This window comes from Elaeis guineensis, chromosome 7, assembly GCF_000442705.2.
Source record: "Elaeis guineensis isolate ETL-2024a chromosome 7, EG11, whole genome shotgun sequence".
Lineage (NCBI taxonomy): Eukaryota > Viridiplantae > Streptophyta > Magnoliopsida > Arecales > Arecaceae > Elaeis > Elaeis guineensis.
Window position 1 is genome coordinate 101439661 of NC_025999.2, and position 14729 is coordinate 101454389.

At 39.0% G+C, this 14729-nt stretch overlaps 1 protein-coding gene across 4 annotated transcripts; it reads left to right on the plus strand.

The window, feature by feature from the left end:
- Positions 1–1948: 1948 nt before the first annotated feature.
- On the plus strand, positions 1949–11872 carry LOC105047988 (probable phospholipid-transporting ATPase 4). 4 transcript variants are annotated; one of them, XM_073260530.1, is made up of 12 exons: positions 1949–2135; positions 2643–4620; positions 4764–4874; positions 5064–5340; positions 5418–5506; positions 5616–5703; positions 5807–6016; positions 6114–6239; positions 6386–6484; positions 6582–6773; positions 7019–7700; positions 11734–11872. In XM_073260530.1, exons 2-11 carry the CDS (start codon positions 2804–2806, stop codon positions 7679–7681), a joined length of 3672 nt encoding a protein of 1223 aa, XP_073116631.1. In that variant the 5' UTR covers positions 1949–2135; positions 2643–2803; the 3' UTR covers positions 7682–7700; positions 11734–11872. The 4 variants fall into 4 exon arrangements, with proteins under 4 accessions (XP_073116631.1, XP_073116630.1, XP_010925457.1 ...); XM_073260529.1 differs by lacking the exon at positions 11734–11872 and adding an exon at positions 8078–8574; XM_010927155.4 differs by lacking the exon at positions 11734–11872 and having other exon boundaries at positions 7019–7990.
- Positions 11873–14729: the final 2857 nt, after the last annotated feature.

The following is a 14729-nucleotide window of genomic DNA, read 5'->3' on the forward strand; positions in this document are numbered from 1 at the left end:
ACCAAAGGACTGGGTTTTAGAAGAGAGTTGTTAGCATCAGATACTGATATATATTATTTTTATAGTCCAGTCATGTGAGAAGGGAAGTCAGCATTCTACATAACGTAGATAATATATGTCAAATAAAAGGAAATAAAGATGACCAGGTATTAGTGCGATGTTTGTCCCATCATATATATAGTATGGCGTTAGCTGCTTAGCAGCTTGGCTCTGATACACTAATATATAATAATATATATATATATATATAGATGATAAGGAAGCATTGATGATAAGGGAGCACCGATAACTATATCATGACATATATAATGTTTATATTCATGCACTAGCGAGGAAGAATTGTGTCATGTCCTTAAACATATATTTCTGACAGAAGTGGTATTATGGTTGGTTGCAGAATAGGTTTGTTCAAGCGGTTTTGCAGGACAATCAAGCAAACAGTTTAAAATTTATTAATTTTCATTTGCAACTCAAAATGTAAAGAGAGAACATCTATTAAAAGTGATTTATAACTTCCATATTTTTATTTGAGAAAATGCAATATTAGACGAACAACCTGCCTTAGCAATTAGCAGTATCCAAAAATATCAAATGCATGAATGGCATGAAAGACAAATTAATTAGAAAATGAGAATGACGTTGTATTTAGAAAAATAAGAAATTATTAAAATGATGCAAGAATCATCCTACCTTACATTTTTGAAATAGCTATTATTATTTTTCCTTATCGGTGCATTAAATATTTTTTTTATTTACTAATTTAGTCGATTATAATATTTCTTTCCATATATGTTGAGATCGGATTGTTGATTGTTGGGAGATCCGATCGATTGTTAATTTTACTAGACACATATCATCATCTAATTAGCAAATTGAATGGTCAAGTGATATTTTAGGGATAGCGAATCGGGATGATATTAGGAAAGAAGATCTCGTAAAATATAAATAAAAATATATTTTAAATAATTTGTCACCAACCATGTGACGCTAAGTTGCACGATACAATCTCTGTGGTTTATCAGGAAATTATATGTGCATGTATTATAAATATCTTTTGGTACAATCACTTGTATGGCATTTTCATTAGTTATGACTATTAATTAATCAATCCCCTCACTTGACATTTTCTTTTCACGACAAGAAAAGCCTACCTTCCATTCCTAACTACCTCCCATGTCATAGGATTCTTGTGATAATACCAACCGCGCCCCCTCCCACACGCTTTTCTTAATTTCTGTTAATCTTTACATTTCCTAATCAAACCAGGCAATCGCAAAGTTGGAAAAGAAAAAAAAGAAAAAAAAAAAATTCTTACTGTAACACCACCATGGCACTTGACGCGGACGGGCCACCAGCCCTAATAGAATCCAAAATTAATTACAGCCAGCTCGCCCATTTCTAATCCCCAAGCGTTTCAAAGTAAAACCGAGTAATGGATTAATTTTGCCCACAGGATTCAATGGATTAACCGCGGCATTTTTGTTGTTCGCTAAAATAATCTCCCGCCGCTAGGTCCGGATCCACCCTCCTCGCTTCTCCCAGTCGGTGGAGTCCGCCATCGCCGTCCCCGGCGACAAGGGCGTAACTCTTGCTCCCCCCACGTAATTGCCAACCAAGGATAATGAGTTAGCTGTCGCCCAGTGGGGCACAACTGGACCGCTCACTTGCTGCCACGTCGCAAGCTTGGTGGGAATCACGACTCAGGATCTGATCGCCTGTTTGCTGCCAATCACCGAACTGGTGTTCTGACCGACGCGTGTCTGGATACGCAGATCCTCTGCGATCGATACGAGCCGTACCGGGGAACTCTTGAATGGAGCTGTGGGTCCCGTGGTGACTGGAGAAGGTCAGCTCTGCGTTCCAGCTCACCGTTAAAGGTTATTCCAATCTTTTTTTCTTTATAAACATAATTTTCATCTAATGGGGATTAGAATACAGAAAGCGAGCGGTGCTTAGATAGGGTTCTATAAAAGGAAATATAAAAAGAAAAACCGGCGAAGGCCGGCGCTTCCAGGCGTTTATTCGGACGAACAAAGAAAGCGAGCCGCAATTTCCCCACACCCCACCCCGACCACCCCTCGCGCGCGCCTGTTTTAATCTCGTTGGTCGGGTTGATCTTGTTGGCACGATTCCAGGTAGGTTTTCTCTTATTTTCCCTCGAGCTGAATCTTTGTTTCTATATGTTTCTGGTTGTTGTGTCGTAGATTCGGTTCTTGATTTTTTTTTTTTCATTTTTTTTCTCGATTTTTTTTTTGGTGGGGTTTTAATGGCTAGAAGTAATGACTGGATTCGCTTTAATTCATATTTTTTTAATTATATGGATCGCGTTGTAGGACAGATCCGGAAGTAATGCGTCTGATTTTTGTTTTCAATTTTTGAAGTATTCTTTTGCATATTTTCTTTGAGTCTAGATTTAGGATTTATGCTTAGTACTGTTTTCTTTTTTCCACCATTCTCTTTTCTCCTAAAAATAGAAGGTAAATTAGATTCAAGAAATCCGTAATGCCTTTCAGAATTCATCCTCGTTTGAAGAAAGACTTGGTTTATAAATCTGGTGTTCATCTGCTGGAATCTCTATTATATATATGAGTTCAACGCAGCTTGGAGTTGAATTAATTCCATAACTCTATGGATTTTGTCAGATAATTCCTGGAGTTTTTTCTCAATCCAAGATTTCAATATCCGTTCTTGATTGCTGCAAAAGGGAGAGCAATGCATTCTAGTTGGAGCTGAAACCTTTGAGCGATTAGATGTTGGGAATGATTTATTCAATTTGAGCTGAAGAAACCCTAACAAAGGGAGGATGGCACCGACGAGGACGTTAAGAGAGCGGCTCCGGTGGAGCAAGCTCTACTCTTTCTCTTGCGTCCGTCCCTCTAGTCCGTTAGACAATGAGGCTCCGTATTCTCTCCCAGGTCCGGGCTGCTCTCGTATTGTCTACTGCAACCAACCCCGAGTCCACCGCAAGAAACCTCTCAAGTACCCTACCAACTACATCTCCACCACCAGGTACAACATCATCACCTTCCTTCCAAAAGCCATCTTTGAGCAGTTCCGGCGAGTCGCCAACCTATACTTCCTCCTTGCCGCCTTCCTGTCCCTCACCCCTGTCACCCCCTTCTCCGCTGTGAGCATGATTGCGCCTCTGGCTTTTGTTGTCGGGCTCAGTATGGCGAAAGAGGCATTGGAAGACTGGCGGAGATTTATGCAGGACATGGAAGTTAATAGCCGGAAGGTCAGTATCCACAAGGGGGAGGGGCGGTTTGGTTACAAGCACTGGCAGAAGATTCGGGTTGGAGATGTTGTCAAAGTAGAGAAGGACCAATTCTTCCCTGCTGATTTGCTTCTGTTGTCATCTAGCTACGAAGATGGGATATGCTATGTCGAGACTATGAATTTGGATGGGGAGACGAATTTAAAGGTCAAGAGATCTTTGGAGGTAACTCTGCCCTTGGATGATGATGAGGCTTTCAAGGATTTTAGGGCCTTCATACGGTGTGAAGACCCAAATCCGAGTCTCTACACATTTGTGGGTAATTTTGAATATGAACGGCAGGTCTACCCTCTTGATCCAAGTCAGATTCTTCTCAGAGATTCAAAGCTTAGAAACACTAGCTATGTCTACGGAGTTGTTATTTTCACTGGTCATGACAGCAAAGTTATGCAGAATGCAACAAAATCGCCATCTAAAAGAAGCAGAATTGAAAAGAAAATGGATAAGATTATATACATACTCTTTACGCTTCTTGTATTGATTTCACTGATCAGCTCAATCGGGTTTGCAGTGAAGACAAAGTATGGGATGCCAAAATGGTGGTACTTGCAACCGCAGAATACCACTAACTTGTATGACCCATCAAAGCCTTCATTAGCTGGCATCTTCCATCTTATTACAGCCCTTATTTTATATGGATATTTAATACCCATTTCGCTCTATGTATCAATTGAAGTTGTCAAGGTCTTGCAAGCCATGTTCATTAATCAAGACCTTCACATGTATGATGAGGAGACGGGAATTCCAGCACAAGCGCGGACCTCAAATTTAAATGAGGAGCTTGGGCAAGTTGATACAATTTTATCAGATAAAACTGGCACTTTGACCTGTAATCAGATGGATTTCTTAAAGTGTTCCATTGCGGGAGTTTCATACGGTGTGGGTTCTAGTGAAGTGGAAATGGCTGCAGCAAAGCAGATGGCCTCAGAAGCTTCCAATGCTCCAGAGCAGCTTAGCAGCAGTCAGGATTTCTGGGAGGATAGTGGAGGTGCTTTTGGATCTTCAGAAATTGAATTGGAAAGTGGGATGAATTGTACAGTTGAAAAGCCACAAAAATCTAGAATTAAGGGTTTCAGTTTTGAGGATGATCGTCTTATGCATGGAAATTGGACAAAAGATCCCAATGCAGGTACCATTCTTCTGTTCTTCAGAATACTCGCACTCTGTCACACGGCAATTCCTGAGATGAATGAGGAAACTGGTGGTTTTACCTATGAAGCGGAATCACCAGATGAAGGGGCATTTCTTGTCGCAGCTAGGGAATTTGGAATTGAGTTCTGTAAGAGGACTCAATCAAGTGTATTTGTCCGGGAGAGATATTCCTGTTCTGAGAACCCTGTGGAAAGGTCATAACATAGAGCAATCCATATGGCATTCTTGCTTCTTCTTCTCTCTCTCTCTCTCTCTCTCTCTCTCTCTCTCTCTTAGAGTCTTCCCATCTTAACCTGTGAGTCATTTTCCTTTTTCTTTTTACCTTTAAATTTAATAGGGAGTTCAAGATTCTCAATCTATTGGAATTCAGCAGCAAAAGGAAGAGAATGTCGGTAGTTGTACGGGACGAGAGTGGGCAGATTAATCTTCTGTGTAAAGGTGCAGACAGGTATGATCTAATATTATTCTTATCATTGGCCACAATGTTTGTGGAACAACACATTTGTAGTTTGGATTAGATGTTATTTGTCCATTGATTTTTTAAATCATCTCATACATTAATTCGTAAATGATCCATTTTGTTTCATCTTCCATTGCCTTTATGCCTAAAGAAATGTTTGTTTCATGAAACAAGCAGCATCATTTTGGAAAGACTGTCAAAAAATGGAAGAATGTATGAAAATGATACTAGCAGGCATCTAAACGAGTATGGAGAAGCAGGCTTGCGGACATTGGCACTAGCATACCGGGTACTTGAGGAATCCGAATATTCTGCCTGGAACACTGAGTTTGTTAAAGCAAAAACTACCATAGGGCCTGACAGAGAAGCCCAACTCGAGCGAGTTTCTGATATGATTGAAAGAGATTTATTTCTTGTTGGTGCAACTGCTGTGGAGGACAAATTACAGAAAGGAGTAAGCAATTGCAGCATTCTTTTACCATTAAATAGGAGCTTCTTTCAGTCTTTTGACCATTTCATCCTCCTGTACAGGTTCCACAGTGCATAGATAAATTGGCACAAGCTGGTCTTAAGATCTGGGTTCTGACAGGTGATAAGATGGAAACTGCCATCAACATAGGGTATGCCTTTCAAATTGTTCACTTTGAACAAGAAAGCTATCATGAGCATTGAAATGAATCATCTTCCTGTTTTCTTTATTATCTGGTAAAACTCCATTTGTATTGGCAGATTTGCTTGCAGTTTACTTAGGCAAGGCATGAAACAGATCTGTATATCCATAATGAACAGCGATTTGGTAACTCCGGATGCTAAAAAGGTATATCTTTATGTCATTTTCCTTCAAAAACTGTCCTCGATCTTGTTCTGTGCTGGAATTGGATTTCATGGTAGGCTTTGGTTTATGTTTGATGATTGATCAGGCTGCAAAAGAGAATATTTTGATGCAAATCACTAATGCCATCCAAATGGTCAAGCTGGAAAAGGATCCTCATGCAGCATTTGCTCTAATTATTGATGGAAAAACTTTGTCATATGCTTTGGAGGATGATATGAAGAATCAGTTTTTGAGTTTGGCAGTTGATTGTGCTTCTGTCATATGCTGCCGGGTCTCCCCAAAGCAGAAAGCACTGGTAGTGTTCATTGTTTTGTATCAATATTGTTGTTTCTCACCAGCACAAAATGCTAAGCTGCACAGTTCAGTCAGTCACGTTGTATTTCTTGCTTTAGGTGACTCGGTTGGTGAAAGAAGGTACGGAAAAAACTACTTTGGCAATTGGTGATGGTGCAAATGATGTTGGCATGATTCAAGAGGCAGATATTGGTGTTGGTATCAGTGGGGTGGAAGGAATGCAGGTTGGTAACAATATGCAATGGATGCTTGATATTTGAATCATACTTAAACATCTGGTATCTAGGCTTGTAACTGTTTCAGAAGATGCCCAAGTCATCTAAGGTTGAAACAACTGGGTAGGTAATTCTTAGCAATTTGACTTGTGCAGGCTGTGATGGCCAGCGATTTTTCCATTGCCCAGTTTCGGTTTCTAGAGCGGCTTCTTGTTGTCCATGGGCATTGGTGTTATAAAAGGATTGCCCAGATGGTACAAATTAAGGAACACATTCATTAATGCCTTTTGCACTTGTTCTAGTAATCTGTCATGAATATGTGTATTTTAATTACTGATTCTTTGTATGCAGATCTGTTATTTCTTCTACAAGAATATAGCCTTTGGCCTCACTCTATTCTACTTTGAGGCATATACTGGCTTCTCTGGACAGTCGGTGTATGATGACTGGTACATGCTACTGTTCAATGTCATTCTCACATCATTGCCGGTTATATCACTGGGAGTATTTGAGCAAGATGTTTCTTCTGAAGTCTGCTTACAGGTATGCTTGGTACAATATTTGGTTTTCCTACAAAAGCAATACTTGCAGTGATCAGCTTTCAGTGACGAGGCTCTATAACTTTTTGAAATAAACAAATGCTTGTTGTCTATTGCAAACTGTGCATCAATCTATCCCCTCTTCAACATAAATAGCAGCATTCTTCAATGAGTTTGAATTTTTTGCTGTGCACTTGATTATGAACTTAAATTGATTTGATGTCACACATTGAACCCTTACCTCTGCAGTTCCCAGCATTATACCAGCAAGGACCGAAGAACCTTTTCTTTGATTGGTATAGGATATTCGGGTGGATGGGCAATGGTCTCTACTCATCCCTTATTATATTCTTTCTGAACATCAACATTTTCTACGATCAGGCATTCCGTGCAGGGGGCCAGACTGCTGACATGGCCGCTGTTGGGACCACCATGTTCACCTGCATCATATGGGCTGTCAACATCCAAATTGCCCTAACAATGAGCCACTTCACGTGGATCCAGCACCTGTTCGTGTGGGGAAGCATTGCCACATGGTACGTCTTCCTGGTTGCCTATGGAATGTCTTCACCATTGATCTCTGGAAATGCCTATCAGATACTCCTGGAAGCCCTTGGACCAGCCCCTATGTATTGGGCTGTAACACTTCTAGTTACTGCTTCCTGCAATATCCCCTATCTGGCCCACATCTCCTTCCAGAGGGCGTTAAATCCTCTGGATCACCATGTGATCCAAGAGATCAAATACTATAAGAAGGATTTGGAGGACCAGCATATGTGGAAGAGGGAGCGGTCGAGAGCAAGGCAAGAAACTAAGATTGGTTTTACTGCAAGGGTGGATGCCAAGATCAGGCAGCTGAAGGGGAAGTTGCAGAAGAAGTCATCAACATTCAGCATTCAAATGGTGTCGTAACATTTGTCAAAGCCTATTGGTGGGTTCTTTTTCTTTCTTTCTTTCTTTCTTTCTTTCCTTTTTTACTTTTCTGCCTCTTTAATATCTTTTTTGGCTTAGGCTTAATTCTTACTTTTTCTTTTCACCAATTCAATCTTAGCAATTTTCATTTGGGAGGTTCAATAGTTCCCCCATTATAGAAAGCTGGCCTTTGTACAATATTTATATCCAAGTTGAGTTGAAGCCTTATGCAAATAGTTGAGATGTGTGTATACATACCAGTTTTGTTTCTTGGCTATTGGCTCTATAGTGTGATGTTGCTCTTCTTCTTACTAAATCACTCTTTTTTTATGTGTTAAAATTTCTTGGAGGAGTCCAAATTGGACACTGGTGTTAAATGGGTGCCTTTTGTCACAGTAACGGCATGCTACTCCATACACAGCAGCAAATTTATTGCATGGAAGTTCTTAAAGCAAAAATGTTTCCAATCAACATTGTATTGCAACTGGATTGTGATCTGGGCTTGAACTCACGTGCTTGATGCATCCCTTCTGTTGTGAGAGGATCATGGGATCAAGTCCTATCAAGGCCTTTAATTATGATGCTGCTAGAGGCTTTCCCAATGTGATGCACACAGCATGGAGGCTTATAGAGCTAATTGATTGGACTTGGTGCTTGGTTCTATACCAAGGGACCTCTAGATGTAGCATGTACAGAAGGAAATATTGGAATGTCATCCGGCAATTATCAGGATACACACACAGGCGCCTGCGGATATGTACATAACGTACATTACTACGTACATTCGTACATACGTGTGTGTGTGTGTGTGTGTGTGTTGTAATGCTCACAACAGTTGTCAGGAATCTAATGACTCTGACTGCAGTTGGATAGCAAGTTGAAATTGAAAGTTTACTTACCTGTGGTTTCAGCCATGTTGACAGAGGTAATCCAGCTATGTAGTTGTGAGAGAAATAAGGACCTAATCTATACATGGTTATCTTGGCCTTCTTTAGAGCTTCATTGTTAGGTTAGTCACTTGAGTACAATGGACTTGGTTACCATCAGAGGATAGTGGCAGATGTAATCTACTGGAAGGGAGGGAAAAAAGTGATAAGATTGGGAGTACAAATGGACCTTTCCTATGGAATTTGTTTTTTTTTTGTATTATAGAGTTTCATCATCATAATTCACTTTCCATTCAAGGTCATTCAGCTTACATTGCTGTCATGTAGTTGAATGTACCATCATTGCCAAGCTAGTGTCTGTGATGTCCTGTTATTCCAATCTCTTGGCATGCATGCCCCTAATAGCTTCTATCACCCTTCTCCAGTAGTTCTTGGGATCTGTCCTCATATGTGTTTGTTGTTTTGCCCCACAAGCCCTTTTTTTTTCCTTTTTCCCTAGGCTGTTTTAGCGAGGGTCACACACTTAGACATTGACCAAACAGAATGTGGAATAACATGGATTTAAGGAACCTGTGTTTCTGTTGCCACTTATTTTATGGTTCTGTTCACTTTCAGAAATTTTTTTTTTATGCTATTTCTTTTATTTTAGCTGCCCAAAGAGGTCTGTTATCTTATGGAAGGATTCTTGTTTCTTGATGGGAGGATCAACTATATGTTATTAGGGCATGGAATTTTTTATAGTTCTATATACGTTGAAGAATATTGATGGGTAAAAGAATCTTTTTGGTTATAAATCTTTCATCTGTTCCATGTAAGTAGGAAGGTATCTGTTCCATATATTCAAACAGACCTTGCGTGCATCATTACAGTGCATGGTCACCTGCGTATATATGCAATGATAGTTTATATCGTGTTTGGAACTTTGTATTAGTAAACAGAAATATTCTTTTGACCTCCTCCTTCCTGAATCTGGTGAGCATCGTATTGAGAAGATAATGGACTTTTAACTTTGTGTGCTCGCACTGGTTGGAACTTGAAGTACATTTGGTATGAGATGCTGATTCTTATCATGAACTTTTAACTTTGTATACAAAATATATCTGATAGGATGTATCTACCTGTTGCTAAAATGGTATTTAACTGCCATAATAAGATCCAATAAGTCAACTCTGACCAAGTTTTGGTAATGACAAGTCCTGGTATACAGAGTTTAGCCTCTGACACTTCAGACAAACACTTGCCTTTTATTATGCCTTTTTTGCAATCAGTTAATTCTAAGGAGGATTAATTTTTTATTACTAAACATCATTCTAAAGGATAATGTAATAATTGCCAGTACTGGTATCAGAGCCAAATGAAGAAGGATAGAAAGCATTCTGATGCTTAGTTGAGGAAAAGTCGTAGTTATGAGATGTCTGATATGTTAAAGTAATTCTGACATAGATGAGTCGATGAATCTTGAAATTTGAATCCTTTGAGTTTTTTGCACCAACTAGGATTAAACCTTCTTTCTGTATTTGCATGAAAGAAATGCAGGTATTGCAAGGCAGACATTGATTTCATTTGTTTGGAGATAGATCGTTTACCTTTTGCAAGTTGGTCAACTTCAGCGCATTGACCTTTCGGAAATGTTATCTTTTTGTATCCTGAGCAATCAATGTTTATTTGATTTTAATAGTATTCAATGTTGAGGTACAAATGGATTTCCACTCACATATATGGGCAAGCGTTGCTAAGTCTGACTCTGATCCCTTATTGTTAGACCACTGTAGGTGTTGTTTCCACTCCATTCTTTGTATTCTCACTAATATTGGAAAGAAAGTCACTGGAGGCATCTGATAATTATTCTGGGATGCCTTTCCATTTCAGTGTCATCTAAATGATCTGTTCCCCATGTTTTTCAACTTTGTATGATGTCATTGTGCCATACAAAAATGTAACCTCTTTTTACTCAAGACATACTGTGCTAAGATCAATAAAGATAATTATGAGATCAAACCATTAAAACATTCATTACGTAGTAAAGATTGGAGATCTACTGGAGATCTACTCGAGCTTATGATATTAAGGTTTGATAGATCTTAATTTGAGTTTCAAGTCCGAATATTTTGAATTGAGTCGAGCTCGAGCTTCTAGCTACTCGACTCAGCTCGATTGGCACCCCTGTCCTGCATGAAACCAGCAAGCTTCTGCAAGGGGTGTAGCTTTATGCGTGAATATCTGATTCTAGTGGTCTCCCATTTATAGCTGAAATCAAATACTTAAGGGTTCTAAAAGTGGTTGAAATCTATAATTAATTATTTGACAAAGTTTTTCTAGTTTTTGGGTGTTTTTAGCTATAGTAGTTCTTTACTTAGATGTTGGTGAAGATTAATTCTTTAGAGTTAGTGTTGTTGGCATCGTTTTGGATAATCTAGCATAAGGGTTGCGAACAGATATGTTGAGATGCTGAATTTGTTGGGTTGTTTTCCTCTATTTTCCTTCCCCTGTTCTTTTTTCTCATATTTCTCTTCATACCTACTTCCTCAAGATTGTCCATGTCCTCCATGTTCACCCACAGAATGAGCACCTAATAGTATAAAGGCCTGGATCTCTAAGTTCTTTTCCTTTCTAGTTGCAATTTATGGTTGTTTAAGCTTGGGATAGCAAGTTCTGCACCTTGACAAAGAAAATTGCCACTCAGAAACAGTCCTGGGCCTCCTGGCTATGAACTCCAACCACCTATTTCCCTATGCAGAACTATTGTTGTTTGGATTTCTTGATATTGACATTGGTCAAGGATAATTATTGGGTTTTATTGAACATAGAACAGGTTAATGGTGAGTTAATCAACACCTAAATTTTGTGTATGTTCATGTTTACACCAATTCTGCTTTGTCGCTTCCATTGATGACAGTTAGGTGTAATTAAGAAACAAAGGTTTATTCCTTGGATTCTCTTTGAATGTCATTTCTTGTGATCTTTGTTAAGTAGCTAATTTTCTCTTTCCCTTTCTGAATGAATATTAGATTACTGATTTAGTCATGCATCCTTTGAAACCCCGCTGCCATCTTATGCAAATTAGATACTAAATCCTGCTATGGAGCTTCTAAGCATAGTTTCTCTGTATTAGTAATAGAATAACCTATTTGGAAGGATAAACACAAGGTTTTTATTGTTGACTAGGAAGTATGTATCCAATGATCCCCCAATGTGGTACCAGCAGATTTTATTGCATTGATTGGAAGAAATGGTCTCACCTTCAGCTTAGCTGTGATGTCCTCCACATGCTAGTAAGACTGATCTTCTTAAAATTCTGGTCTCTTCTTTCTCGGCAATTATTACAATGTCAGCTTGGAAAAATTGTGGTACTTGATAAAATATAATAACTCTGGAGTTACAGTCTACTCTGCAGCAAATTAGTTTTTGCATGATTCAGAAATCTACAGGTGGCCTAACCATTCAGGCTTGTGATCTAAAATTTATAGGTACGTAATCGACTACAGCTGACTGCTTGTAGATCTAAACTTCTGTACAGAGTTTACCTTTTAGGGAATGTTATGGTTGGCATCATTTTAAAATTATAACAAAATTTAGGGTGCCTGAAAAAAATTGATTGTTTATGTCAGAAATATCTTGTATGTTAAGGTTGTAATTCCTCTGCTTCGCTGTAACTCCTTTTACTGATTAAAGTTGGCTGCTTATTGCTCTGAAATTTTGCACAGAATCTAACTTTTAGTGAATGTTACGCATGCCACCATTTGGTAATTATAACAGAATATAGTGCATCATAAAATACGCCGGTTACAGAACTATCTTGTATAATAAATTTACGATTTCCCTTCCTACCTGTTCGAGCCAATCCGAGAAGGATGAAAGCAAGTCATTCCTCGTTGCACTACAAAGTTTGTGGATAAATTATATCGGTGATGTTAACATGCCAAACCGCACGCGTTTCTGCATGATGTTGTGTGTTGGATCAGCGCATTCAAGATTAATGCACTGCCCCAATTCAACCTTTTGATAACACTAATTATTAGATGTGGTATTCATGGAAATGTGTTAATCAGCAAGGATATTTTCTTTTTAATGGTTCTATCTATTCATTCCTCTGACGGTCTTTCATTTTTTTTTTTTTTAATGTTTTCTTATTTTTCCCCCTCCTCTCCCTTTTGGGTTAGTGTCTGGTTAAGCCAGATATCCATTGGACGAATCGTCTAGCTTCTGTAATAAATGAAATATATATGTTGTTTTACTAAATAAATATCATCAGGCCAAGATTAAACCCCACTGTTATAATCCACCACTAACTTGTCATGGACTAATGTTGTACCCATCCTTTTCGCAGCTGTTGGATTACTAATCAATTAGGCTGACTTTGATTCACTCTTGCAATGACAACCATACATCAGATTGGTTCCGGATTTTTGTTTTGAAGTGGCTACGCCCGGTAGAATGAGATCCATTTCGTCGCACAGAGTTCATTTTCGCTAAACAAGATTTCCAGAAATTTTTACAGATTTCTGCCGGTCAAATGTATTTTCAGATGGGGAAACCTTCTTCTACCAGCTTAATGTTGGATGAGTAAATATTTGGCATTGGATTCCCAAGACATCTTGAGGTTCTACTTGGAGAATAATGCTCTCGTATAGACCGTGATAAAACAAGGGAAAAGCCTGCATAGAAACAATGCAAACCCAAGATCCACGGTATGTGATGTTGGGATCGCCTCGACCACCGCCTCGTCTCACGAAAACACTATTCGCGCCTGACCTCCACCGTGCCACAAAAATTGCTTTTTTTTTTTTTTTTGGTAAAAAGGGGAGCTGTCGCTTAGATATTAAAAGCCAAAGTGTTCCAAATGTTTGAAAGATACAGTAGGTAATACATAGCTGAACGAAAACAGTAGTATCAAGAAAAGTACACCAATGTGGCTTGAAACAAATCTGGTGTGAAGTGTGCTGCAACCAGATCCCCCAGCTAGAGCTGTTGGGATAGATCTCAATATCCCATGGCGCTGGGATGAAGCAATCAGGCATTAACACTGAGTTGGGGCAATAAATAAAGAGGCTCCAGAGATGCATATGACTCAACTCTGGTTTTGTTTTTTGATATATCAAATTTATTAAATCAATTTAAAATAAATATATTCATAAAAAATTAAAAAATAAAATATGAAGAAATTCAGTAGGAATATCTATCAGAGTCATTCCTAAAGTAGATCAGATGCAATTAGCTATATATACCGTCGTTCAATCTACAATGATGTCAATCTCTCTATAAATGTGCACAATTTCGAAAGATTATAGATGTTACGGTCCTATCAGCCAGGTCCATAAGATCGAATCCGGCTCTCGAAAATGCACCCATAGCCTATTTCGGATGTAAGGCGGCTCCACCCGCACACAAGGTATTATCTGTTTTGGACGTCCCCGTAGGGTCCCCGCATGACTTCGTCCCCGTGGGCCGCTTTATGGACCAAAAGGCACCTCACAAGAAACTAAAGAGTTTTTCAAACCTTATAAGACGAGGTGATCTGACTGAACAACCGATGTGGGACTAAAGAGTCCGCTCCCCTTCCGCAATGGTGGCCCCTCAGTCAAGGGATCGAGCTTGTTGGAGGGAGATCTGCATGGGCCATCAGTATTACGGTCCGGTCAGCCAGGCTCATAAGATCGGATCCAACTTTCGAGAATGCATCCATAGCCTGTTTCGGGTGTAAAACAGTCCTACCTGCACTTGAGGTATTGTCCGCTTTGGACGTCCATGTGAGGTCCACACATGATTTTATTTCTGTGGATCGCTTTTCGGGCTAAAAGATGCTTCACAAGAAAACTGGAGGGTTTTTCAAATCTTATAAGGCGAGATGGTCTGACTGAACAACCGATATGGGACTAAAGAGTCCGCTTTCCCTCCGCAACAATTGGCATGTCCTCATTTTCTAAGAATCATGTTAAAATAGATGGGAACGATCTTTAAAGGAGCTAATCCCAATAATCATGTAACAACTGTCAAAAAGTCTTTCAAAGATGATATGAGTTGCTTCATAAGATGCACTTTTTCATACAGCACAGAATTTTGCCATAGAAATTGTAAGGATTTTGCTATGGTGTTCTTTTATAATATTTTATTATAAAAAATATTATAGATATTACACATTATAATTTTATATATTTTATTTA

Coding starts and splice junctions, on each gene's coding strand:
- LOC105047988 (XM_073260530.1), top strand. CDS start 2,804: ATGGCACCGACGAGGACGTTAAGAGAGCGGCTCCGGTGGAGCAAGCTC. Junction 4,875..5,063: donor CTGTGTAAAGGTGCAGACAG/GTATGATCTAAT, acceptor TGAAACAAGCAG/CATCATTTTGGAAAGACTGT. Junction 6,774..7,018: donor CTTCTGAAGTCTGCTTACAG/GTATGCTTGGTA, acceptor TTACCTCTGCAG/TTCCCAGCATTATACCAGCA.